The sequence below is a fragment of the Furipterus horrens genome, unplaced genomic scaffold (assembly GCF_987537825.1).
Source record: "Furipterus horrens unplaced genomic scaffold, mFurHor1.1.pri manual_scaffold_7, whole genome shotgun sequence".
Taxonomy (NCBI): domain Eukaryota; kingdom Metazoa; phylum Chordata; class Mammalia; order Chiroptera; family Furipteridae; genus Furipterus; species Furipterus horrens.
Genome location: NW_028327177.1, coordinates 69,640,572 through 69,666,885, shown reverse-complemented (window position 1 = coordinate 69,666,885; position 26,314 = coordinate 69,640,572). Strand labels below are relative to the sequence as shown.

At 37.3% G+C, this 26,314-nt stretch overlaps 1 protein-coding gene and 1 pseudogene across 5 annotated transcripts in view; one reads left to right on the top strand and one right to left on the bottom strand.

Annotated features, from left to right (window-relative positions):
* Nucleotides 1-26,314, bottom strand: part of RALYL (RALY RNA binding protein like) — an 878,997-nt gene that overhangs the window by 257,200 nt on the left and 595,483 nt on the right. The window contains exon 1 of one of the 5 annotated variants that reach the window (XM_090282911.1): nt 14,247-14,366. The exons of the other annotated variants lie outside the window; for them this stretch is intronic. Within the exon in view, the coding sequence (XP_090139037.1) occupies nt 14,247-14,283 (37 nt within the window). The 5' untranslated portion in view covers nt 14,284-14,366. Of the gene's footprint in view, nt 1-14,246; nt 14,367-26,314 lie in introns of those variants that run through there. 5 annotated transcript variants of the gene reach the window in all.
* On the top strand, nt 5,622-6,087 carry LOC150004609 (UPF0235 protein C15orf40 homolog pseudogene; annotated as a pseudogene).

Below are 26,314 nucleotides of genomic sequence, written 5' to 3'. Positions count from 1 at the left end.
AAACATCTATGATCTACATGACACTATTTCTTATATCTTATTTCTGTGCTTGCTTATTTACTTCTTTGTTAAATATCTAAGTAACAAACTATATATATTTATATATGTATATGTGTGTGTGTGTATACATTTATATATAAAAACATATATTTATCCTCAGCTTGAAGACATTTTTTCCTTACTTTTTAGAGAGAGTAAGGTGGAGTGAGAGAGAGATAAAAGAGAAAACATGGATCGCTTGCCTCTAGTATGTGCTCTGACCAGGGATTGAACCTACAACCTGGGTATGGGAACTGACTGGGAATCAAATTCTCAACCTTCCCGTCTAGGGATGATGTTTTAACCAAGAGCCACACTGGCCAGGGCCACAAAAAGTATGTTTAAAATAGAATTTTAAATGATTTGTTTTTCCCCTCATTTCAAATGAATTTTTCATGCCTGTTCAAATAGAATCCTCTCACAAAATATAACTTGAGTTTTGGCAAAATAAGGTAAAAAATATTTCTGTCTAAATAGTGAATATATAAACACATTGTAGAAATCTTCATGGAGCATCATTCCTACAGTCTTTGAGGAAGATTCTGTGCCCATCAATCACATATGAGTTCATCATCTATGTTAGAAATTATCATTAGAAAAAGACTAGTTTCATAATAAATAGCTCTGGGAGGACAAAAATCAGTGCCGAGAAAAATTTTATGAGCACTTATAAAACTTAAGTGACCATTTTTCTCTTATCTTAACAAAGCCAAAAGAAAAAAATGTAAATAAAAATTTCCTGTACCTCAATTAAAAATAGATGTTTTCTAACTTTGTGTAAGTGTATCATTTAATTATAAACCAGACCCATATTAATTACTGACACTACAAATTAGCTAGAACTAAATGTTCCAGTTATCCTACATGCATTTACAAGTGTCATATATGTTTGATATCTTATATGTTCCATTTAATGATCATATAAAATACCAAAAATATTACAATCTGAGAGTACAGGTAAAAAATAAGTTACAATTAACTATATACTATACATTCAAAAACAAATGAGTTGAAAGATGCTGTTCAAATATGGGAGGGAAAAAATGTAGAAAGTAGACATCCACAGCAGAGGTGACTTGAAAGTCAACATTCCTATTGCGTGTGAAGCCTATTAAGAAGACAGATACTAGCAATATAAAGAACAATGTGTGTTTGCTTAAGGAAATATTAGATACATCCAGCTGTTCCTCTAAGGCTGTTTCAAGTTCACTAGGGGTCAAAGGAATCATATAATATAAAATATACTTATAACACTTTCCAAAGATAAGCAGCCTAAGGCATGAAACATTACAAAAATATGTGCCACACTTTCTATACGGAGTTTAAGGAAATAGATATGAATTTTATCTTTATTTTCAACACAAATGAAGTTCTAGAGATAATATAATGTCAATGATAAGAAACTGTTAGACCTTGAACTAACATTAATGAATAACAACATAGCTCTATGTAACTAAAGGTGTCAGAAATTCCACTGTCAGAATGGGAATGCAATTCAGAAAATAATGCCAAGAAAATCAGTAACTATGAGAAGTAAAAGCAATCAAAGATTATACCACATGATTTAGCTGTTATAAACCAAGAAAGGGATCACAACTCACAAAATCATGAACTACTAAATCATGGTAGAGCACTTCACTTTGTGAAGTTCTGGACACCTTCTATCCTTGTGCAGAAACATAGCATACCAGGTAAATGGATTCATAGGTGAAGTATTTAATTTGCATATATGTATGTAAAATTTTTCCTCAGGATTTTTTCTGTTTTTATCTAAATCAAAGAATAAAGATATTGGTCAAACAATATATTTTGATTTTTGAAGTTAATTTCTTAGTTTCCTCAATGAACATATAAGCTGATTCTTTCAGCCAGGCCAATACACATATTTTATTCTAACTTTGTGTTCAATTTCCTAGCAATTAAACGTAAAAATTATAAATAGCATTTCAAAATTGCAATGAAAATTAAAAGTGCTGTAGATTACTAGGTTATTACTTTTATATGTTTGATTATTGCTCTGTTATATAAATTACATTAGTCATATATAATTGAATGCTTAACAGTACCTGGCATATAGTAGAGTTTGAGAAATATCAAATGTTATTTTTATCATTTTTATTTTACTTTTAATTCATTTACAGCTGTTCCATTTCCATTTGGATAAAAGAAAAGTTCCAATAACAAAATAATGTAAAATTAGAATTCAAATTTTTATAATAACCATTTTAAGTTTGGTGGGAAATTTCTAAAATTTCAATGATAGTAAAGCCCAGTTAGATGGGTCACTTGCAAAAGAAAAGTCATCTAATTAATCTGTGTGCTGACAAGTCTGAATACACTTTCTATTCCTTTGTGGTAGGTTTAACCTTACACACCTGAAAGAACAACAGTAAATACATTCCCTTAATTAATTATGTTCTTTTAGTTCACCATGTACTCATCCTTAGTTTTTTTAGTGTGAAATAAAATGAAAACTGATACATTGGTAATGGAAGTATAAAGTAAAACATGCTATAGATAATAACACAGTTTAGTGTCATTATCAAAAGCTTTAAAGCTTAGCCATGTTCAATAAACAGTTAAATTAATAAAAGATTATTATAAAGCCTTTGACTTTTAATGCTAAGTAGTGATGGTTCACTGAATCTTTTATCTACTTGCTCCCCTTTTTTTATGCTGGCTTCTGTAATAGCTGGTATTTAGATTTAACAATATGAAACTTCTAATTTTTCACTTACAGAAATCACAATTTAATATAGCTTAACCAAAGAGATAGACTGTCCAAAAATATAATTACACCAGGTGAAGGCTTTTAAGAAAGTTGCTTTCTAAGCTTCCCAAGGCAGGACATGTTAGACTCCACAAAGACTCATTCAGATGTTATCCTCTCTCTCTATCAGTGCTTTTGAATGGGCACCTTGTCTTATCATCATGTAAAAATCTGTGCACTCATGGCAGGATTTTAAAAAGATACATTGATATCTACTTTAACACCAATCTTGTTCTGCTAAGAGTCTAGTTGCTTCATATGTGTCATGTGTTCTTAATAAATACAAGCCCCTATCAGTTTAAACTGTAACATTCCTTGAGAAGTAAATGCCATTCTGTAGAGAACATTAATCTGAACAAGTTGTGTAGGAGGGGCAGGGTCAACACCAAGGTTTCTGTGTAGGTCTAGATATAAATGCAGCACAGATTCTCAAAGAGAAGAACTAAATGACCAGGTGGTAGATGAGAGCCAAGTTCAACGAAAATGTACAAATGGTCACCTTCTACAAAAGTGACCTTTGCTGTTGGGAGCATGAAACAGAAAAACATATGGAAGAATGAGAGCTAGAGCGAGAGGAAGAGACAGAGAGAAAGAGAGAGAGAGAGAGAGAAAGAGAGAGGGAGAGACAGAGAGAGAGAGAGAGAAAGAGAGAGAGAGAGAGAGAGAGAGAGAGAGAGAGAGAGAGAGAGAGAGAGAGAGAGAGAGAATGAATATAGAAGCATTCCTGCAACAGACCCAGTCACAGGCTGAAGCCTATAAAAGCAAAGCACATGATGAAGGAGGATAGGCAGACTGAGATGTACCAGGGTTGTCATCAACTAGCCTTTGTACATCTCTGCTCCCAAATTGCAACTGTGGTCCTGTTGAACATGCTCAACTAGACTATCCTGATTCCATCTGTGAAGACATGAGTCCATGAAGGAAAGTACAAGGTTACAAGTTCTCAATCTATACCAGTTACAGATTTTATATAAGGAATTTAAGAGAAAAAAGACTAGTGAAATTTCAGATGTCAGACCAGAATTCTCAACAAGAATTAATAATAGAAACATCAAGGATTGAATTAAATAGTGTCCTCCAGAGAGCTTTACCTATTAAGCCTCAAATAATTGCTTCAGTGTAAACTTAAAAAAGTATGGTTCTTTAACTGGTTTTGTAATAAATAATATCAACATTTGAGACATGATATAATTAGGGAATGAAGAGTGATGCCTAACTTTCATCTTCACAATTACATATGATATCAACATGAATATTTGTTTTGAATAATAATCCATTTTTATCTTTGCAATCTCATTTAAATTAATTTCAAAAATGCTTCAATAAAGATGTATATAAGACTGATGTAGTAATAAAGATGTATTGTGACAGGTAAGGCAGCTCATGTTCCAAAAACTTCAGAACATCAAACCAATTTATCCAGCTTCACCACTAATACAACAATTCTGTACCAATTAAGAATGTTTCTTCCTGCCAATCCCTTAGGAAGCTGTACAACAATTTCATCAAACTATGAATTTATTTGTTTCTCATAACAAGACTTTTAGAGAGAGGATTAATATTTCTAGAATGTAAGAATATTTATAAGAAGATGAATCAGAAAATATTTTTGTTCAGATAATATCTTTCTGGCTGTGGATGACCACAGTTTGATTCTCTTTCAATTAATATTAGATGCCATGACTAGTATAAAGAATACTGATTTTAAAACATCATTTTTAAAATTAAAATGAGTCACTTAGAAGTATAATATTTCTTAAAAGTTAATAGATATGTATTATATCTGAATTCAGTTACAAATAAAATGCATTGTTCTATTTAATTTTATGTTTTACTCTACCCATCCAATACCCCAGTGGTTTTTGATCTTGTATCTTTTCACCTATGTACTCATTGTTTCCTCTGAGGTCCTCCAATATCCCAAATACCCTAGGGACTTTGCCCATGCTGTTTATGTTTGGAACTATCTAGGAAAAAGCAGAGCTTGCTACCTCATTTCTTCTGAATGTCTGATCAAATGTCACCTTAATCACAGAGGCCTTTTCTGTTTACCCTATTCTATCATCCCAAACTCTCTTTCCATCTTGCTTGCTTTTTCTTCCCTCATAGTACTTAGCATCACATGGCATATTATACATTTATTTATATTTACATGTCATTTTTCTTTCCTCCAGTAGAACTTTGTTTTGTACGTTGCTACACAATGTCTGAAAAGTACTATAATAGGTGATCAATAAAGATTTTTTTAAGTGATAAAGCTTCATTAGACAAGTATTGATTTTTATGGGCAAACCATACTTCAAACAAGAATAAAATGTACCTCACATGAAAAACAAAAGAAAACAAAACTTAGAGCTATTAGTGGAATAAGCAGATAAATTTCAATGTACAAGAAAAAGCCATAGAAAGTGTAAGCAAAATATAATTTTCTGAAAAGAGGAGAGAAAGAGAAATTTGACTTGGAAATGCAAGAGACCTTTATGACCTTTATGAAGAATGTATCTTTTGAGTCAAACCTTGACCAGCAATGATTTCTATACATGAAGATATTGATGAAAGCATCAGCCAATAAGATATGTATGAGCAAAGTCAGGGACAATCCCATAGCCTGATTGAGCCTAGAACATAGGAGGCATCAGGAAGGCAGTACAAAGTGAGTTGATGATGATGCAAATGTCTGTGTGATAATGTCATGTCTGTATTTCATTTTCCAGTTCAGTGACTCCCAATATTTGGGAATACAAGAACAATTTCTTTAAATATTTAAATATAATTATATACAGGCTGTCGCTCCACCGCCTCCCTGGAGAGGATGCTCCGGCTGGGCTGTGCAGTGCGGCCCATCGGAGCGGGAGCTGGTTCTTGGGCCTTCGCCCAGCTCCCTGTGGGCGCCGAGATGCCAAAGAAAGCTGGTGCGACGAACAAGGGTAAAAGCCAGAGCAAGGAGCCAGAGAAGCCACTTCCTCCCTTAGGTCCTGTGGCAGCTGATCTTAAAGGTTGTGTCACCATAGCCATCCATGCCAAACCTGGCTCTAAACAAAATGCTGTTAACAGATTTGACCGCTAAAGCTGTGAGTGTAGCCATTGCAGCACCTCCGTCGGAGGGAGAGGCTAACGCTGAGCTCTGCTGCTACCTCTCCAAAGTCTTAGAGCTCAGGAAGAGCGTTGTGGTTTTAGATAAGGTCAGTAAATCTCGTGAAAAAGTGGTGAAGCTTTTGTCCTCCACAAGCCCAGAAGAGGTCTTGGAGAAATTGGAAAAGCAAATTGAAAAAAAATAAAAGGCTTCTGATATCCTGAAGTTGAGAGACAGGCTCACACTGTGCATGATGACATCTAGAACCCAGATCCTTTGACTCCTAGTTGGATGCAGTTTATCCTGACTGTAAATTGAAAAGATGATATTCCCACAACACTTGTGGAATTCTGGGGATTGCCTCCTAATCCTGTTTACAAGTGACAGGAAAACCTGCAATTTTTTTTAAACCCTTGAGCATTTTATAAGCATTTAAGAATAATCAAGACTTGTACAGGCATACCCTGTTTTATTGCACTTCGCAGATACTGGTGTTTTTACACATTGAAGGTTTGTGGCCACTCTCTGTCGAGCAGTTGTAGCAGGACCATTTTTCCAACAGCACCTGCTCACTTTATGTCTTTGTGTCACAGTTTGGTAATTCTCGCCGTATTTCAAACTTTTTCATTATTACTATATTTGTTATGGTCATCTGTGCACAGTGAGCCTTGATGTTACTATTGTAATTGTTTTGTGGCACCATGAACACGCCCATATAAGACGGTGAACTTGATTGATAAATGTATGTGTTCTGACTGCTCCACCCACCAGCTGTTCCCCGTCTCTCTCCATTTCCTCAGGCCTCTCTGTTCCCTGAGACACAGCAATAGTGACATCAGGCCAATGAATAACCCTACGATGGCCTCTAGGTGTTCAAGGGGAAGGAAGAGTCGTACATCCCTCACTTAAAATCAAAAGCTAGAAATGATTCAGCTTAGCGAGGAGGGCCTGTCCAAAGCCAAGACAGGCCGGAAGCTGCTGGGCCTTTTGCGACAAACAGTGAGCCAAGTTGTGAATGCAAAGGAAAAGTTCTTGAAGGAAATAAAAAACGCAACCCCAGTGAACACACATGTGATAAGGAAGCAGAACAGCCTGATTGCTGATAGGGAGAAAGTTTTAGTGGTTTGGATAGAAGATCAAACCAGCCACAACATTCCCTTAAGCCAGAGCCTAATTCAGAGCAAGGCCCTAACTCTCTTCAATTCCTTGAAGGCTGAGAGAGGTGAGGAAGCTGCAGAAGAAAAGTTTGAAGCTAGTAGAGGCTGGTTCATGAGATTTAAGGAAAGATGCCGTCTCTGTGACATCAGAGTGCAAGGTGAAGTGGCAAGTGCTAATGTAGAAGCTGCTGCAAGTTGCCGGGATGACCTAGTTAAGATTATTAGTGAAGGTGGCTACACTAAACAACAGATTTTCAATGTAGACGAAACAGCCTTATACTGAAAGAAGATGCCATCTAGAAGTTTCATAGCTAGAGAGGAGAAGTCAACGCCTGGGTTCAAATCTTCAAAGGATAAGCTGACTCTCTTGTTAGGGGCTAATGCAGCTGGTGACTGTAAGTTGAAGCCAATGCTAATTTATTATTCTGAAAATCCTGGGGCCCTTAGGAAGTATGCTGAATCTACTCTGCCTGTGCTCTATAAATGGAACAACAAGTCCTGGATGACAGCACATCTGTTTACGACATGGTTTACTGAATATTTTAAGCCCACCATTAAGACCTACTGCTCAGAGAAAAAAATTCCTTTCAAAATATTACCGCTCATTGACAGTGCACCTATTCACCCAAGAGCTCTGAAGGAGATGTACAATGAGATTAATGTTATTTTCATGCCTGCTAATACAGCATCCATTCTGCAGCCCATGGGTCAAGGCATCATTTTAACTTTCAAGTCTTATTATTTAAGAAATACATTTCGTAAGGCTCTAGCTGCTGTGGATAGTGACTCATCTAATGGATCTGGGCAAAGTAAATTGAAAACCTTCTGGAAAGGATTCACCCTTCTAGAAGCCATTAAGAACATATGTGATTCCTGGGACGAGGTCAAAATAGCAACATTAACAGGTGTTTGTAAGAAATTGATTCCAACACTCATGGATGACGCTGAGGAGCTCAAGATTTCGGTGGAGGAGGTGACTGCAGATGTGGTGGAAATGGCACGAGAGCTAGAATTATAAGTGGAGCTCGAAGATGTGACTGAGTGGCTGCAATCTCATGAGAAATCTCTAACAGATGAGGAAGTGCTGCTTATGGATGAGCAAAGAAAGTGGTTTCTTGAGCTGGAACCCACTGGTGACGATGACAGGAGGATTGCTGAAATGACAATGAGGGATTTAGAATATTACATAAACTCAGTTGATGAAGCAGCATCCGAGTTGGGGAGGATTGACACCAATTTTGAAAGAAGTTTTGCTGTGGGTAAAATGCTATCAAATAGCATCGCCTGCTACAGAAGAATTATTCGTGAAAGGAAGACTCAGTCAATGAGGCAGACTTCACTCTTGTCTTATTTTAAGAAATTGCCACAGCCACCCCAGCCTTCAGCAACCACCGCCCTCATCAGTCAGCAGCTATTAACACTGAGGCCAGACCCTCCACCAACCAAACGATTACGACTCCCTGAAGGCTCAGATGACAGCATTTTTAGCAATGAAATACACTTTAATTAAGGTATGTACGTTGTTTTACCTGCACCTTGCATTGACAGAACCTAAGAAAGCAAAACCTGACTCACCCTGCCCCAGGAGGCAGAAGCAGAAAATCCGGACTCCTGATTCCTGTGGGCCTTTCCCCACTCCTTTGCCAGGTAGGGGCTGGAGAGAGAACCAGAGCATGTAGGCGGTACCTTTGCAGCATTTAAAATTCCAGACAGCTAACAACTCCCAAACTTTAGGAGGCAGTTCTTTCCCGGGCTGTGGGCTCCCAACGTCCTGCCTCTTAACAAAATGTCTAGGGATTTGGTTAAGAAGTTCCTTTAACTATAATGCAGAATATGAATTTTGGAACCCACCATCGCTGCCACTTCACTTTTTTTTTCTTTAATACGTGTGGCTGGAGACTGAAAATGTAAGAACCTAGATTTTCAATTTAGATCCAGGAGGTGGCACCATATCGCAGAAGCAGAGCCACAGAATTTGAAGAAGGAACTAAACTGCATTGTCTGGAGATCCTTTCTGCCGTGCCTAGTACCAATGATCCTTCTCATCTTTTTTCTCAGAGGGACCCCTGAGGCTGTCTGCTCATGCCTTGAGTTTAGCTCAGGCTAGAGTGTGTGTTAACCCAGGCCGACTGGGTACCCAGAAGTTCAGGGTCCCTGCCGTGGCGGAGTCAGTGTGATCCCAAATGCCTCCTTTAACTCTACAGGTTTCAGAAATCCCCTTGTGTTGATGTATTTGAAAATAAAATTAATTGGGCTGGACGTTGACAGGAACTAAATTCTAAATAAATGCCCAATTTATTAATATGAGTTGAGAACACATCTGCCAATGAGACTGTACAGTGGCCTCCTCTGGTGAGTACATTCTGTCCCTTTGGGAAATTTCCTAAGAAACCAGTAGTTTGGAGGCTGCTGAGAGCTTGGGATCGGGGCCAGGGAGCTGTGACCACCTGGAGCTCCCATTTCTGCTGCAGGGATAGACCCATTATGTGTTATCAGCCCCTCCCCTGGGACAGTACTGGACACTGATGATTTATTTATGGCACCGAAGCAGCATTGTGAGTAGGGGCAAAAAGGGGAAACAACCCAAGTGTCTACCTGTAGGAGGATGATCATAGTGTCATTGGTAAATCCATACTATAGTATGTTATGTTATTAAAATTAAATCATTAGATTTTAATCTATAAGTACTGACCTGGAGTGATGTCTGTTATATTTTGTTACATAAGCAAAACATATACATATATATGTGTGTATGTTTGTTTGTATTTTTATATATAAAATAAACTTACCTTAATAAAAAAAAGGGAAAATGTTAAAATAAATAAAGTTATATCCGATTAAATAAAATATAAAATATATGGTATAATTTTACAAGTTTAGTACCACCTTTTAAACATATTTTATTAATTTAACATACCACTTTAGAAGCAAAATTAGTATATGTTTATATATGTCTGTGTATGTGATACTATGAGTATATATACATTTTTTTATCATAATACAGGCAATGATTACTGTTCTTATGGATTATAGGGCCTCCTGCAGTAAGCTCATGGTCAAGTGCATATGAACACATGGGCCCAGAGCCCCAGTCTAGGCAATGAGAACCATACAATGTCTTTGAGGAGAAGACTCACATAATGAAAGCTATGTTGTGGAAATGCTGAGGATTAGAGAGGAAGATGCTTCAAAAAACATCTGTACATTGTCCGCTGAAATTATAGAGGAAGAAATTGCAACCAACAGAGAAAACAGATATTGGCCAAGAAGCCGATGGCTGGTATTCAGGTTCCTGAAGTGATCTCATCAAGTATTCCCATAATAAGGTGGATAAGGTCACCAAAATATATCATTAACAATCAGAAAGCAATATCTGCTGCTATTTAGTAAAATAAAATAAAATATTACATATGTAGAATTAGAGGTACATTAGTCCCTCTCTGTATCGCACCAAAATATATCATTAACAATCAGAAAGCAATATCTGCTGCTATTTAGTAAAATAAAATAAAATATTACATATGTAGAATTAGAGGTACATTAGTCCCTCTCTATATCGCAGTTCACTTATTGTGTCCTCACTGTATCATGGGATTTAAAAAAATATTATATTTAATTATTTATCATGGATTTTTTGCTATATAACAGGATTTTACAGTACTGTATATATACGTTGTTAAAGTTACTTAGGTTTAAGAGTGTAGAATATGTTTAAGAACATAAGTAGTGTTTATAAAACTGTGGAAAAGGTTAATAAGGGAGTGGGAAAGGTTAATAAGGGACTGGGGATGTTTTATAAGTGTGTGATAATGGTTTATAAAGGCTTAACATATATATATATTGTCGGCGGCGGCGGCAGCCGTCCGTCTCGAGAGACGATGGTGTAGCTTCTTAAGAGTCTATCTGCACCGCCAAGAATGGCTGTGCAGTCCGACTCGGGAGTGACACGGTATCTGTCTCCTCCCGTGTTGAATCGACATCTTGCGATGACACTGGAGTGTCCTCTCCAGTGAAGCTGAAGCTACAGAGCCTGGGCAGGGTGATATGGAGGGTCTGCTGTTGCCCATGCAGCAGACCCCCCCCCTCTCTTCGCAGCTGAAGGGCCCAAGGGAAAGACGGAGTCAATACAGCTTGGCTTCAGGTGCGCCGCAGGAGTTGCCGGTGTTGACTACAACGTCAAACCGCCTTAGGGACTCCGGCTCCGGATTTTCTGTTGGGGTTTACTCCCTTAGCCTTTCCCCTAAAGAGGTATGCCGCAAGGCAGCGGAGGTTTTTTGGAGTCAGAGTTTTCCTTCTCTGTAACATATATATATATAAATACTAAAATAAATGTAAGGTTCCTACTTCACGGATTTTCACCTATCATGGGGTGGCCTAGAATGTAATACCCATGATAAGTTAGGGAATACTCTACACTGTTCTCTTTGCTGTGGTATGGGGATTGTAGCTTCTTAAAAAATCTACTCTAATGCTTCTCTAAGTATGTATTTCAAAAACATGTTCATCTTTAAGAATTGTTCTCTACATCTTTTTAGAAAATCAAACAAATGTTTTCTCAAGGTCATCTGGAATTTCAGCAAGGAAGGTTACATGTGTATACCTTGTTTTACATATAACATGAGTTTTTGAAAGTGTAAACACAAATGTACATTTTAATAAAAAGAATGATGTGATATGTATGAAAAATTCCATATTTAAACTCTAAAAGAAAAGGTACACGAATGATGATTCTGCCTCAACCTAATTTGTAAAAACAGGTTTCCATATATTAAAGTTTCTTAAAGTGGTTTCTACCTGTTTGGTCTTGTAAAAACAACATCTGACATAAGCAAACAGCTTTCAATCCCCCTCCCCCAGTTCTATATCTAATTGACAGTCATTATGCAGTTACACACCAGGAAGATCTGTTATTTGAATGAACACGGAGGCTGTTTCTTTTTCCATAGTAATCACTCCAAGCTGTCCTCTCCTCCTCCCCCTCAGGGAATTATAATAACAAACCTCAACAGGAAGAAAGGATTTCAAAGTCCCACATGAATTTTAAGAGGCTTAGTGCCATTTATATTTTAAAATACCTTTTACAAGTGTATTTGTTCTGCCCCTCTTCAAACCACTGGCAGAGTTCTAGGCACCTTTGTTATTCTCTTGTCGGGTTTTCGCAAAGAAAGTTGCATTATTTTTGCTAGAGGATATTACATAAAATCTTTATGGAATGAGAACATTAAAAAGCTTATTTATGTGCTTTTTCAATTTTAAAGAAATTATAAGGATACTTACCTTCTTTCCCACACCACATTGAGATTTTAAACTTGCAATTATTGCTTTAATTGGATTACAATTGCCTCTAGATTTGTTTATGCCTTTACATGACCAAACACACATAAAACATACGACTTAAAATGGAAATGTACTCTATTTGTGAGGGGATAATTCAGGTATTTTATATACCCATTGGATAGCAAACATCTGTATTATATTCTACTTTTGCAAATATTATTAGTGTAAGATAGACATTCATTTAATGTCTCCATTTGATTTTATTACTAAGCTTTCTTTATACTTTATTACATTTCTGTTCTCCAATATTTTTTATGATCAGACTATACAACAGTTAATGCAGTACAATGTAGCTAACTGATACAGTTAAACATAAGTACCACATTGGGTTTTTTAAAAAACCAAAGCATTTAGTACACTCTACTGTGTTCTGGCTGTATAATTATACATTTTCTGACTCACCTCATGTAATTCATGATTTCTCACTGCTGCTTAATCTCAGACTTCAGCAAGCACATTTTAGGAAGAGAAACTCAGTACAGCTTTTCTGTGAATCTGTTTTTTGCCATGTGCATTGAGGTGATGATTACCCACATGGAAAATAACCAGGGGGTATATAAGACACGGGAGGAAAGGGGCATCACTTAGATTCATTCTTGTAGAAGGAAATCCCAAGGAAATAGTCAGCAATAGATTTTTGGCTTTGTACCAATCATTTTTGTAAGAAAAAGTAGCTATTATCATATGTTGTTTCTCAATCACAAGAAGAAAATGGAATAAGGCATTGAAATCCAACTGCAGTCCCAGCCCTCAGAGTGCTCTGTGGAACATAAAACTTCCTTCAACAAGAGAAATGTTAGTGTTCAGGTTGTAGGTGATGATGGACTAAAGAATACATTATCACACTAAAAATATACTAGGTTTCTATCATATTTTGGCCTTTGATAGAGTAATCGCTGCCAGTGGTGTTTTAAATATTTGTTTGGTAACACCTAAAGACATCAGGGTGAACACATAGAGTGTCAACTTTGACAATGAGCTGAACTGTAGTTACCTGAGACGGTGAACACAGTCAGTGCAGGACCGCTGGGCTCAATAGGCAATATTTACTTTAGACACCACAAAAGATAAAGTGATAAAAAGTCAGGCTCACTAGAGAGAGAAGTGGTTGGAGAGCTTTTCCTAACAGGCACAGTGTTTTGCCATAAAACTGTGTTATAATAAAACTCTGATTTTCATCTAAATCTGAATGTCTGTCAGTCTCATACCATCTTTGTTCTGGACTTTTAGCCAGAGTAATTGTGATGCTCCTTTCTGTCACAATCACCCATGGATGACTCCTTTTAATCCCTTGAAATGGTGCCTGTCATGAATTATGGTACAAATATGTCCTGGACCAAGAAGTTTGGCAATGAATAATATCCTGTTAAATATTCAGCCTATCATTCACAATGAACTTTCTCCCTCCATTTGGAAGTGTTTTATTTCCTCTGAGAGTTATAATTGAAATCAGATGAATAAATAGAAGTTTTAGGTTTGCTTCCTAAACCTTTCAATAGACTTCTAAGAGAGAAAATCTATTGGTCCTTGAAAACCTAACGAGAGAGAGAAAGAGAGAGAGAGAAACTGCCCAGTGATCATGCTTGAATGAAGGAAACTGAGCTAGACTGAAATTGCATTTGAACAGTTTTTCTGTTGTTTTTGTAAGCCTTTCCAAAGGTTTCCATAGTAACAAGTGAATTCTCCATTCTCTAGCCCCAACATCTTTCCAGCATGTAACAGGGATAAAGACATAGGCTAGTGTGATAAAAGCTACAATATCTTTTCCACTCCTAAGAAATAGCTGAAAATTCATGGTTAGTATCCTAACAAATCAAGTATGTTTCTCCCACCACCGTCTCATGAAAAAGTTGGGTCAGAATTTACTTACATCTCTGATGTCTGCGTTTACTTCTGTACATGGTCATTCTGAAAAAAATCCGACTTTATAAGGAGTAATTGCTTTACCCACAGAAACAAAGAGCTCCGTTGGGCTCGTGCTTTGCAGAAAGACTGTTGCTCACTGACAGGAGGTATCAGCGATCACATAGTGAAAGCCAGGGTAATACCATTCTCATAAAATTACAGGGGAGTTGCCACTGCCTGTCACCACTCTATCTAATGCAAATCTGCTGGAGAAAATTGCTTTTCCTTCACCTCTCCCAACTGACTTAAGTGAGGTTCTCTAACAAAACCTGTATAATTCAAGTGCTGTGAGTGAAGCAATATTGAATTAAGAACAAATTCACATATTTATCGAGAACATGAAAACTGGAAAATCCAAATCTGAAAGCTAAATGCTCTTGTTTGATATTTCCAGATATTACAAACTATCTTTTGGGTTCTTGTGTCTTACAGCCACTCTAGAATATTTAAGTTTGTATTTTATTTTGAAAATCTGCTCAATTCTTCCCTTTTCTGAGTTCCCTTTGCACTTTGCATGTTGACTTATCAAAGCAATGATCACTTTTAGTTTTGTTTGTTCTCTAGGCAGACTGCTACTCAGGCAAAGCAGGAATGATATGCTTTCATGATACCCCAGTCCTCCAGTTCTGTCTGGGTGAGGTGCACAATGTGGTCTCAGGTTCAGGGAGTGCCTACTGTGTGCTGGGCATTCTGTCCCCTCCTGAGGGATGCTCACCTACACCTGCTGCCTCATAGGAGTCCTCAGACCTCTATTTTCCCTATATTTGGATCACTTCAGTTGGACTGTGTAGAAGCTCTGTCCTCATTTTTGTCCTCTGCATTTGGAGAATGACACACAACACCTACACACTCTAAAAGTGCACGATTTCAAATCTCTTTTATGAGCAATTATAGTGTCTGAAATGCCATTAACTTAAAATACAGAAGGATTTATACAAAGACTTCCTCATTATGCATGAAGTTTCTTCTTGTAGCTAAATGCAGAAGACATATATGATGGCCAACATTCTTTTCTTTTTTTTTTTTTCAGATTTAATGTGTTTTATTGATTAAAATATTACATTTGTGCCAATTTCCCTTCCCTCTGCTCCCCTCCACCCAGTGGCCCCCCTCCCTCCAGTTGTCCCCCCCTTTTAGATTATGTCCATTAGTTGTGCATACAGTTCCTCCCAACCTCTCTCCGTCTATTCCATTCCCTCCTACCATGATCCCCAATTCCTATATCATCTCCCTCCCTCTCCCCACTCCCCCTCCCTGTTGACCTCCCCCCACTATGCTTCCCTTACCCACAGTTCCTTTTCCACTCTCGTTGCCTGTTTCGTTTGCCTTTGTTTCATCTCCCTAGCTTCTGTTTTTTAAACCAGTCCCTTTAACATCTCATATAACAGTGGTTTGGATCTAATGAACTCTTTCAGTTTTATTTTGTCCTGGAAACACTTTCTCTGTCCTTCTATTCTGAATGACAATTTCGCTGGATAGAGTATTCGTGGTTGTAGGTTTTGGATTTTCATTACTTTGAATATTTCTTGCCAGTCCCTTCTTGCCTGTAGGGTTTCCCTTGAGAAGTCAGCTGATAGTCTAATTGGGACCCCTTTGTACATAATTCTTTTCTTCTCTCTTGCTGCTTTTAAGATTCTCTCTTTATCTTTAATTTTTGACATTTTGATTATAATGTGTCTTGGAGTGGTTCTCCCTGGGTCCAGTCTCTTGGGAACTCTCCTTGCTTCCTGGACCTGCAAGTCTATTCCCTTCCCCAAGTCTGGGAAGTTCTCCTTTATTATATTTTCACTCAATTTTTCAAGTTCTAGTTCATCTTCCTCATTCTCTGGCAAACCAATGATTCTTATGTTGGGCCTTTTATAGCTGTCCCAGAGGTTTCTGATCCTCTCATTGTTGCTTCCCATTTCCTCTCTCTGCATTGGTTGACTGCTTGTTCCTTCTCCATATTCCAGTTTGTTGAAATGAACTCTGGATTCCTCACCATCTGTCTCGTATGTGGTTTTGTTCCTTTCGTTATGAAAGTTTTTCGCTTCTTTCTTATCTTTTTCCTGCTCTTTTGTGAATTCTGTAAGCCACCTGATAACAATGGCCCAGAACTGAGCCTCTGACAGGTTTCTTATCTGTTCATCTGTCAGGTTCTCTATCTGCTGCCTGGTGAGTTGTGCCACCGGGATCTCTATATTTGTCTGCCACATTTTGACAGATGCGTTTTGTTTTCCTGGGCCGGCTGTCGGGGGCGGTGCCTGTGTAAGCGTCACAAGTCAGCGCTGGCGCCTTTCTGCGACCTATTTCGCAGCCCTGTGGTGCTTTCTGTGGGGGCGGGGGTCCAAGATGGATTCACACAGTTATTCAGCTAGGAAACCGGGATCCGTCCTCCCGCCCCCCTCGGCCTCACTGTTCAAGGCGATGCTGCGGCCGCTCTCCCCAGCGCCGGAGTCTCGCAAGCCAGGGGCTTGATTGGAGTCGCGCACGCCAGGGGCTTGATTGCCTCCGGGATTTTTCGCCGCCCCGCCCCGCCGCTCCGCAAACAGCTTTGCCTTCTTTAACTCTTACCTGCCCAAATGGCACCGCTGGTTTATAACTTCATATGTTGGGCTTCTGTGTAGCTTTATTTTCTGGAATTTCTAGTTATCCTTTGTTTTGAAGTAGTTGTATTCCTCTCTGGTTGTAGAGGGAGACCTAGCGTGTCTGTCTAAGCCTCCATCTTGGCCGGAAGTCCCAACATTCTTTTCTAATGGAACAAACTCAGGTCATTTATTGATAGAATAAGAGAGAGTTTCCACAAGTCTCCTTACTAGAAGGATTTTTTTCAGTTTCAGAATATCTTTACACTTAAGTAATTACTACATTTCATGATCACAGATACCAAGAATAGCATTTCAATGAGTTTTCAGCAAGATGTCTAATTTCATTGATTTCTAATGAAAGAACCACACTGTTTAGTAAGGCTCACCACTGTGCTTGTATCTTACTGTAAGTCATTGTCAGTATCTGCATTTATCCACATACAATGTAAAGCATGACAAGAACTTTCCTTGTGTTTTATCTAATAGTGAGATTAAAATATTTCCATAAATCAAGTAAATAGGGCTTTTCTGACTAACACAGAATATACCTCACATTCCAAAATCCCCTCCCTGCTTCATTTTTTCCCATCATGCTTTATAATCACTTGAAATAGTCCATATTCACTTGCTGGCATTTCTTTGTCTGCCTCTACCTATTAGAACATAAAGCTTTCTGAGAATAAGGCTATCTTTTCCTCAGACACATCTGTCCAAGGTCAGATCTCTGTTGGCACAAAGTAAGTTTTTAGTAAATATTTGCTTGAATAAAGGAACTTTTTACAAAGAAATTTAAATTATAAAGACAATACACAGATTGTTTTTCAATAAATTCAGACAATAGCCAAATTTACACACATTGACAGAAGTTATTTTCTTACTTAAAGCCAATATTTGCTATTTTCCTTTTATCTTTGGGTCCTAAGGTTAATTTTAGTGAGTTCACTGATTTGAATAAAATTGTGTATACTCAGAGATGTAAAGATATATTTTAAATTTACTGAACCAAATTTGCAACCAGTAAGCAATGAACCACAATATGTCATAAACCAATAAACCACAATGCCTAAAACCATTACTCATTAAATGTTGAAAGCAATCTTATGATAGGTGGTTGAGTGGTTATCATCATATTAATTTTAGTATTATTGTCCTCATTTTATATTTCCATCAAATGAGGCTGAAAGACGAAGGATTCTGATGGAAGTCTCACAGGGAACAAGAGGGCACACCTTGCTTAAAAGGGCTGACCCTTCTCCAGACCCAGCACCCCATGACATGCTACAGAAGGTTAAAGGGCCTGAGGATGCACAAGAGACAGGTTTTCTAAGGCTTTGGTTTGCTGGTAGAACATTCTAGTTCAGAACCACAGCAAACCACCTGGGACCACAGAGCCCTACTTAGCTCTGTAGCAGGGGTGACAGATCACCTCACCTGCCTTTCCCCCATTCCCCAGGCCTTGTCCTTTACACCAAATAAAACACTAAAGGGATATTTAAAGACTACCCAATAGTATCAAATAATTAGCTCATTCAGAGTTCTGAATCCTTATCTGGTTTAGAAATTAGAATCTTGCCTTGGACAGGTGGCTCAGTTGGTTGGAGAGTCCAAAAAGGTTGCAAGTTCAATCCCTGGTCCGGACAAGTATGGGAAGCAACCAGTCACTACTTCTCTCTCTCTCCCCTCCTTTCCTCTCTCTCTAAAAGTCAATAAAAAACATATACTTAGGTGATAATTAAAAATTATAACCTGTGTTGATTTTGATAATTTTTTAAAGAATTTTATCAAAACGGAACATAGACTGTGTAGAAATTCTCAATTTGAACCATGTGATACTTATCATCTTAGAGAATTACTAAAGCAATAGAATATTAAAGCTGAAAAGGTGTAAAGAAGGTATGTTGCCCAAATTCCTCATTTTGTGATGTCTGAAATCCAACACACAGCTCTTACATATTCGCTGGATGGGAATGAAGGACCCTGTGGGGCAGGACCTCAAGTAATCAGTTTGAACCATGCAGTCACCAAAAGCTCAAGTGCAAGGGGTTCCAAGAGTTATTCCAGAGATTGTCTCTCTGAACACATTAACCCTGAAATTATTTTCTTAAGTGACACAAGTGATATCTCAATTCTCCTTTGGACAGTTTTTCTCAGGTTGGACAGAATATGACCCAAGTTAACATTTCTCTGTTGTCATTCTCTGATGATGGGTGGACAGAGTGAACCTTCTCTTGCTATCAAGTCAGCTGTCCCTTTGGTCACTCTGCCTTTTCTCCTCTCAGATACAAACTCGGTCTTCTTTATTGAAACAACTCCTGCTAGTCCAACACCTATAAATTCCTGACAAAAGTCCTTTCCTTGGGTCTTTTCAGAGACAAAAACCAAATAATTTTCAACTCCAACATGATCACTAATCCATCTATTCAATAATTTAAAAATATATCTACATCTTCTTGCATGTCTATGTTGAGTTTCTGTCTTGCCAAATGCCTCTGGAACTGCACCCACATCAATTTGCCTAAGTCAAGTGCTCTCCCGTTAGTGAGCAACCTACAAATATTTATTAAAATATTCAGTGGCTATCATATTAACATACCAAATTAATATTGAAATGAAAGGTATTTTATTTTAAGAGATAAAAGTTTTCTTGTCATTCACCTACTACCTCAATTTATTAGTGTATTTATGATTGTTCTTTTTTAGATCTGAGGAAACATACAATTTTCTAATGTTTGGTCCAAGTTTTCATTTGTAATATTGGTTCAAATTAGGGAAGTAAGCATCATTCTGAATTCTCCCCCCCCTTAACTGGTTTATTAAATGTTTTTATGTATCTCCAAGAGACTTCTCTAAGTTTTTTTGTGAACTGTAATTGCCTTTTATTAAGTAATTATTTATTTCTTTGTACTTTCTCACTATTGATGTACAAAAACACCTTCAATTTCTGAATACTGACTTTGTATCCCACTGTTTTGCCAAATTCACTTATTAGGTTGAATAGTTTTTTTGTGGAGCCTATAGGGTTTTCTATTTACACTATCATGTCATCTGCGAATAATGACAGTTTTACTTCCTCCTTTCCAATTTGGATGCCTTTTATTTCTTTTTCTTGTTTGGTTGCTGTGGCTAGAACTTCCAAAACTATGTTGAATAGAAGAGAAGAGAGTGGACATCCTGGTGTTATTCTTGATCTTAGAAGGCTTGCTTTCAGTTTTCGCCCATTGGGTTTGATGTTGGTTGCAGGTTTCTTGTATATAGCCTTTATTATGTTGAGGTGTTCTCCCTTGGTTCCCACTTTGCTAACCATTTTTATCATTAATGGGTGCTGTACTTTATCAAATGCTTTTTCAGCATTTATTGATATGGTCATGTGATTTTTTTCATTTGTTTTGTTTATTTAATGTATTGTTTTTATTAATTTGTAAATATTATACCATCCTTGCATGCCTGGGATGAATCCCACTTGATCATGGCATATGATCTTTTCAATGTGTTGCTGGATCTAGTTTGCCAATGTTTTGTTGAGGATTTTAGCATCTATGTTCATCAGCCTGTAGTTTTCTTTCTTTGTTTTATCTTGGCCTGGTTTTGGAATTAGGATAATATTGGCTTCATAGAAAGAATTTGGAAGCCTTCGCTCTTCTTGGGTTTTTTAAAACAGTTTGAGAAGGATAGGAGTTAGTTCTTCCCTAAGTGTTTTGATAAATTTACCTGTGAAACCATCCAGTCCAGGGCTTTTGTGTGCTGGGAGTTTTTTGATTACTGCTTCAATTTTACTAGTTTTTATTGGTTTATTTAGGTTTTCTGGTTCTTCTTGATTCAGTTTGGGAAGATTATATGTTTCCAGAAATTTGTCCATTTCACCTAGGTTGTCAAATTACTTGTCATATAGTTATTCATAGTAATTTTTTAAAATCCTTTGTGTTTCTGTGGTATTGGTTGTGATTTCTCCTCTTTCCTTCTTAATTTATTTTTTTGGGTCCTCTCTCTTTTTTTTCCTGATGAGTCTGGTTAAAAGCTTCTCAATTTTGTTTATCTTTTCAAAGAACCAGCTCCTGGGTTTATTAAACCTTTGAATTGTTCTTTTAGTCTCTGTGTTATTTAATTCTGCTAGTACTCTAGTCTCAAAGATGTCTTGAAATCCTTTTTTTGGAAATATTTAATTCTTACAAGTATTCAACACAGTTGAAATATTTCTCCCCTATAACTCAATAATAGATTGTATTTTTCTGAATCAGTGGTCATTGTTTTGGGGCATTCTCAATTTTCTTGCTCTCTTTTCCTTGTACAGTTTCCTTTCTGTCTTATCTTACTTGTATATTTTCTTTCTGTTTACCTAACTTTGATCATTTAGACTTAGTTTTATCTTCTTGGCAATGTTATTTTCCCATTCATATCTGAATAAATTTGCATATTTTAAAGATAATGGCATTATATATTTTTTATCACATCCCTTGGCTGAGTCTACTTTCATTTTCTTTTATTAAATGTATTGGGGTGATATTGGTTCATAAGGTCATGCAGGTTTCAAGTGTGCATTACTATGATACTATATATTGCATTATGTGCCCACCACCCAAAGTCAAACCATCTTCCACCACCATATATTAGGTCCCCTTCCTCCCACCCTCTTCCCTCTGATAACCACCATGCTGTTGTCTGTGTCTGCGAGTTTCCATTTTGTATTCCACATATGAGTGAAATCATATGGTTCTTAGCTTTTCCTGACTGACTTATTTTGCTTAGCATAATATTCTCAAGATCCATCCATGTTGTCACAAATTGCAGTATTTCCTTTTTGTATTACTGAGTTGTATTCCATTGTATATATCTATCACATCTTCTTTATTCGGTCCTCTATTGAAAGACATTTTGATTGCTTCCATATCTGGACCATGGTGAATAATGCTGCAATGAGCACAGGGGTAGATATATCTTTTTGAAAAATGTTTTCAATTTTTTGGGGGTTAGAAACCCAGAAGAGGCATTGCTGCTTGGTCATATGGTAAGTCTATTCTTAATACTTTGAAGAACCACCATACTGTTTTCCATAGTGGCTGTACCAGTCTAAATTCCCAACAGCAGTGAATGAGAGTTCCTTTTTCTTTGTAACCTCTCTAACATTTGTCATTACTTATCTTGTTGATAATGGGCATTCTAACAGGTGTGAGGTGGTTTCTCACAATAGTTTTGATTTGTACTTTCCTAATAACTTGTGAAGTTAAGCATTTTTGATGTATCTATTGGTCATTTGTATCTTTTGGGGAGAGGTGCCTCAGGTCCTCAGTCTATTTTTTAAAATTAGATTGCTTGTTTGGTGTTGGGTTGTATGAGTTCTTTATATATTTTAGATATTAACCCCTTGTCACAGCTGTTTTGCAAATGTCATCTTCCATTTGGTTGGTTGCCTTTTAATTTGTTTTCAGTTTCTTTTGGTGCACAGAACTTTTTTAGTTTGATATAGTCATATTTATTTATTTTTGCCTTTACTTGCCTTGCCTTTGGGGTCAAATTGTTCTCTACAACCAAAGTCCATAAGTTTACTACCTATTTTCTTCCTTGTACTTTATTGTTTTGGATCTTATGTTTAGGTCTTTGATACATTTTGAATTAATTTTTGTACAAGGGAACAAACTGTAACTTAGGTTCATTCTTCTGTATAGGCTTTTGAATTCTCTCAGCACCATTTATCGAAGATTTCTTTTCTCCATTGTGTGTTTTTGACTCCTTTTCAAAAATTATGTCCCCCTATACTTGTGGTTTTATTTCTGGGCTCTCAGTTTTGTTCCACTGATCTGTGTGTCTGTTTTTCTGCCAACACCATGCTGTGTTCATTATCATAACTCTGTAGTATAATTTGAAGGTAGTGTGATACCTCAAGCTTTGTTCTTTTCTCTTAGGATTGTTTTGGCTATTTGGGGTCTTTTGTGGTTCCATGCAAATCTAACATTTTTTGTTTGGTTGGTTTTTTTTAAATGACTTTGGGATTTTGATAGAGATTGCATTAAATCTGTATATTGCTTTGGGTGATATGACCATTTTAACTATGTTGATTTTTCCAATCCATGAAAACCATTTCATTTTGTCTTTTTCAATCTCTTTTAATAATGCTTTGTAGTTTTCAGTACATAGATCCTTCACATCCTCTGTTAACTTTATTCCTAGATAGCTTGTTCTTTTGGTTGCAATTCCAAATAATTTTTTATCATTTCTTTTTCTGAAGTTTCATTGTTAGTATACAGGAAAGCAATGGATTTTTTGTGCATTGATTTTATATCCTGCAACTTTACTATATTTGTTTCTTGTTTTTATATTCCAACAGTATTTGGTGGTCTTTAGGATTTTATATATACAGAATCAAGTCATCTGAAAAAAAGTGACACTTTTTCTTCTTTACCAGTTTGGATGCCTTTTATTTATTTGTCTTGTGAAATTGCTCTTGTTAGAGCTTCCAGAACTAAGTTAAATAGAAGAGTGGTAAGAGTGGGCATCCTTGTTTTATTCCTGATTTTAGAGGAGAAGTTTTCAGTTTTTCACCATGGAGTATGAATTTGGCTGAGGGTTTGAGGCAATACTTCCTAACACATTTTATGAGGCCAACATAACCCTGATACCAAAAGCTGGCAAGGATAACATTAGTAAAGAAAACTACAGACCAATATCTCTGATGAATATGGATACAAGAATCTTAGACATAATAATACCAAATCAAATACAACAATACATTAAAAAAAAAAGAACCATGATGATCAAATGGCATAAGGATGGTTCAACATATACAAATCGATCAATGTAATACACCACATTAACAAAACAAAGATAAAGATCATATGATCTTATAAAGAGATGCAGAAAAAACATTTGATAAGATACAACATTTATGATTAAGAAACTCAATAAAATAGATGGGTATAAATATTTATTGCTAAAACTATTTTTGAAAAAAGAAGAGTAAGGCATATATAATTAAGTTAACTTTGAATGTGGTACATTTACATGATAGAATACTACTCAGCTGTAAAAAAAAGAAAGTCTTAACTTTCACAACAACATGGATGGATCTAGATAGTATTAGGTTAAATAAAATAAGTCAGTCAGTGAAAGACAAATGCCATGTGATTTCACTTGTAAGTGGAACCTAATGAACAAAATAAACAAACAAAATAGAAACAGGCTCATAGATACAGAGAACAGACTGACAGCTGTCAGAGGGGACTGGAGCTCTCAGGTTGGTGAAAAAGGAGAAGGAATTATGAAAAAAACTCACAGACACAGACAACAATATGGTGATTAACAGAGGGGAAAGGAAGATGGGGGTAAGTACAAGATGGTAAATAGGGGATAAATAGTGGTGGAAAGACACTAGATTTTGGGTGGTGCAATATATGGATGCTGTACCACAGAACTGTGCACTTAAAACCTATAATCTTATTAACCAAAGTCACCCCAATAAATTTAATTAGATAAAAAATATAATATTTTAAAATATATAAAGACCAATACTTATATGAGTGATTCTTCATGGACTTTTAAAACATACTAGCTAAATATAATTTATGGATCACATTCAATATATTTGGCTTCTAATGATTGTATCATAATTGTTATTCTAGGACTTCCAGCCAAGATGGAGGCTTAGACGGACGCGCTAGGTCTCCCTCTACAACTAGAGAGGAATACAACTACTTCAAAACAAAGGATAACTAGAAATTCCAGAAAATAAAACTACACGGAAGCCCAACATATGAAGTTATAAACCAGCGGCGCCCTTTGGGCAGGTAAGAGCGAAAGGGGGCAGTGCTGTTTGCGGTCGCACCTGGGACAGCGGCGGGGAGAACAATCCCGGGTGCAGTCGAACCCCCGGCAGCTCGCGACCCCAACGCTGGGGAAAGCAGCCACCACATCGCCTTGAACAGTGAGGCCCAGGGGGGCGGGAGGACGGATCCTGGTCTCCTAGCGGAATAACTGTGTCAATCCATCTTGGACCCCCGCCCCCAAAGAAAGCGCCACAGGGCTGCGAAATAGGTCGCGGACAGGCACCGGTCGCTGGATTGTGACGACAAAGCGCCACGGCACAGCAAGAAAGGTTGCCGAACGGCGCCGGTCGCTGGGTCATTACGAGTACACAGGCACTGCCCCCTACAGCCGGCCCAAGAAAACAAAACGCATCTGTCAAAATGAGGCAGACAACTATAGAAATCCCGGTGGCACAGCTCACCAGGCAACAGATGAAGAACCTGACAGATGAACAGATAAGAAACCTGTCAGAGGCTCAGTTCTGGGCCATTGTTATCAGGTGGCTTACAGAATTCACAAAAGATCTGGAAAAAGATGAGAAAGAAGCGAAAAACACTCATAACGAAAGGAACAAAACCACATACGAGACAGATGGTGAGGAAAAAAAATCCAGAGTTCATTTCAACAAACTGGAATATGGAGAAGGAACAAGCAGTCAACCAATGCAGAGAGAGGAAATGGGAAGCAACAATGAGAGGATCAGAAACCTCTGGGACAGCTATAAAAGGCCCAACATAAGAATCATTGGTTTGCCAGAGAGCGAGGAAGATGAACTAGAACTTGAAAAATTGAGTGAAAATATAATAAAGGAGAACTTCCCAGACTTGGGGAAGGGAATAGACTTACAGGTCCAGGAAGCACAGAGAGTTCCAAAAAAACTGGACCCAGGGAGAACCACTCCAAGACACATTATAATCAAAATGTCAAAAATTAAAGATAAAGAGAGAATCTTAAAAGCAGCAAGAGAGAAGAAAAGAATTATGTACAAAGGGGTCCCAATTAGACTATCAGCTGACTTCTCAAGGGAGACCCTGCAGGCAAGAAGGGACTGGCAAGAAATATTCAAAGTAATGAAAATCCAAAACCTACAACCACGAATACTCTATCCAGCGAAATTGTCATTCAGAATAGAAGGACAGAGAAAGTGTTTCCAGGACAAAATAAAACTGAGAGAGTTCATTAGATCCAAACCACTGTTATATGAGATGTTAAAGGGACTGGTTTAGAAAAAGGAGGATCAAGACAATGAAATCTAAAATGAAAACTGCATCACAAGAAACAACAGAAGCTAGGGAATTGAAACAAAGGCAAACTAAACAGGCAACGAGAGTGGAAAAAGAACTATAGGTACAGGGAACATATTGGGGGGAGGTCAACAGGGAGGAGGAATGGGGAGAGGGAGGGAGATGACATAGGAATTAAGGATCATGGTAGGAGGGAATGGAATAGACAGAGAGAGGTTGAGAAGAACTGTATGCACAACTAATGGACATGATCTAAAAGGGGGGGACAACTGGAGGGAGGGGGGCCACCGGGTGGAGGGGAGCAGAGGGAAGGGAAATTGGCACAAATGTAATATTTTAATCAATAAAAAACATTAAAAAAATTGTTATTCTAAAATTTCTAATAATTTCCAACATAAAATAGCTTATGTATGTTAATTGTATTCATT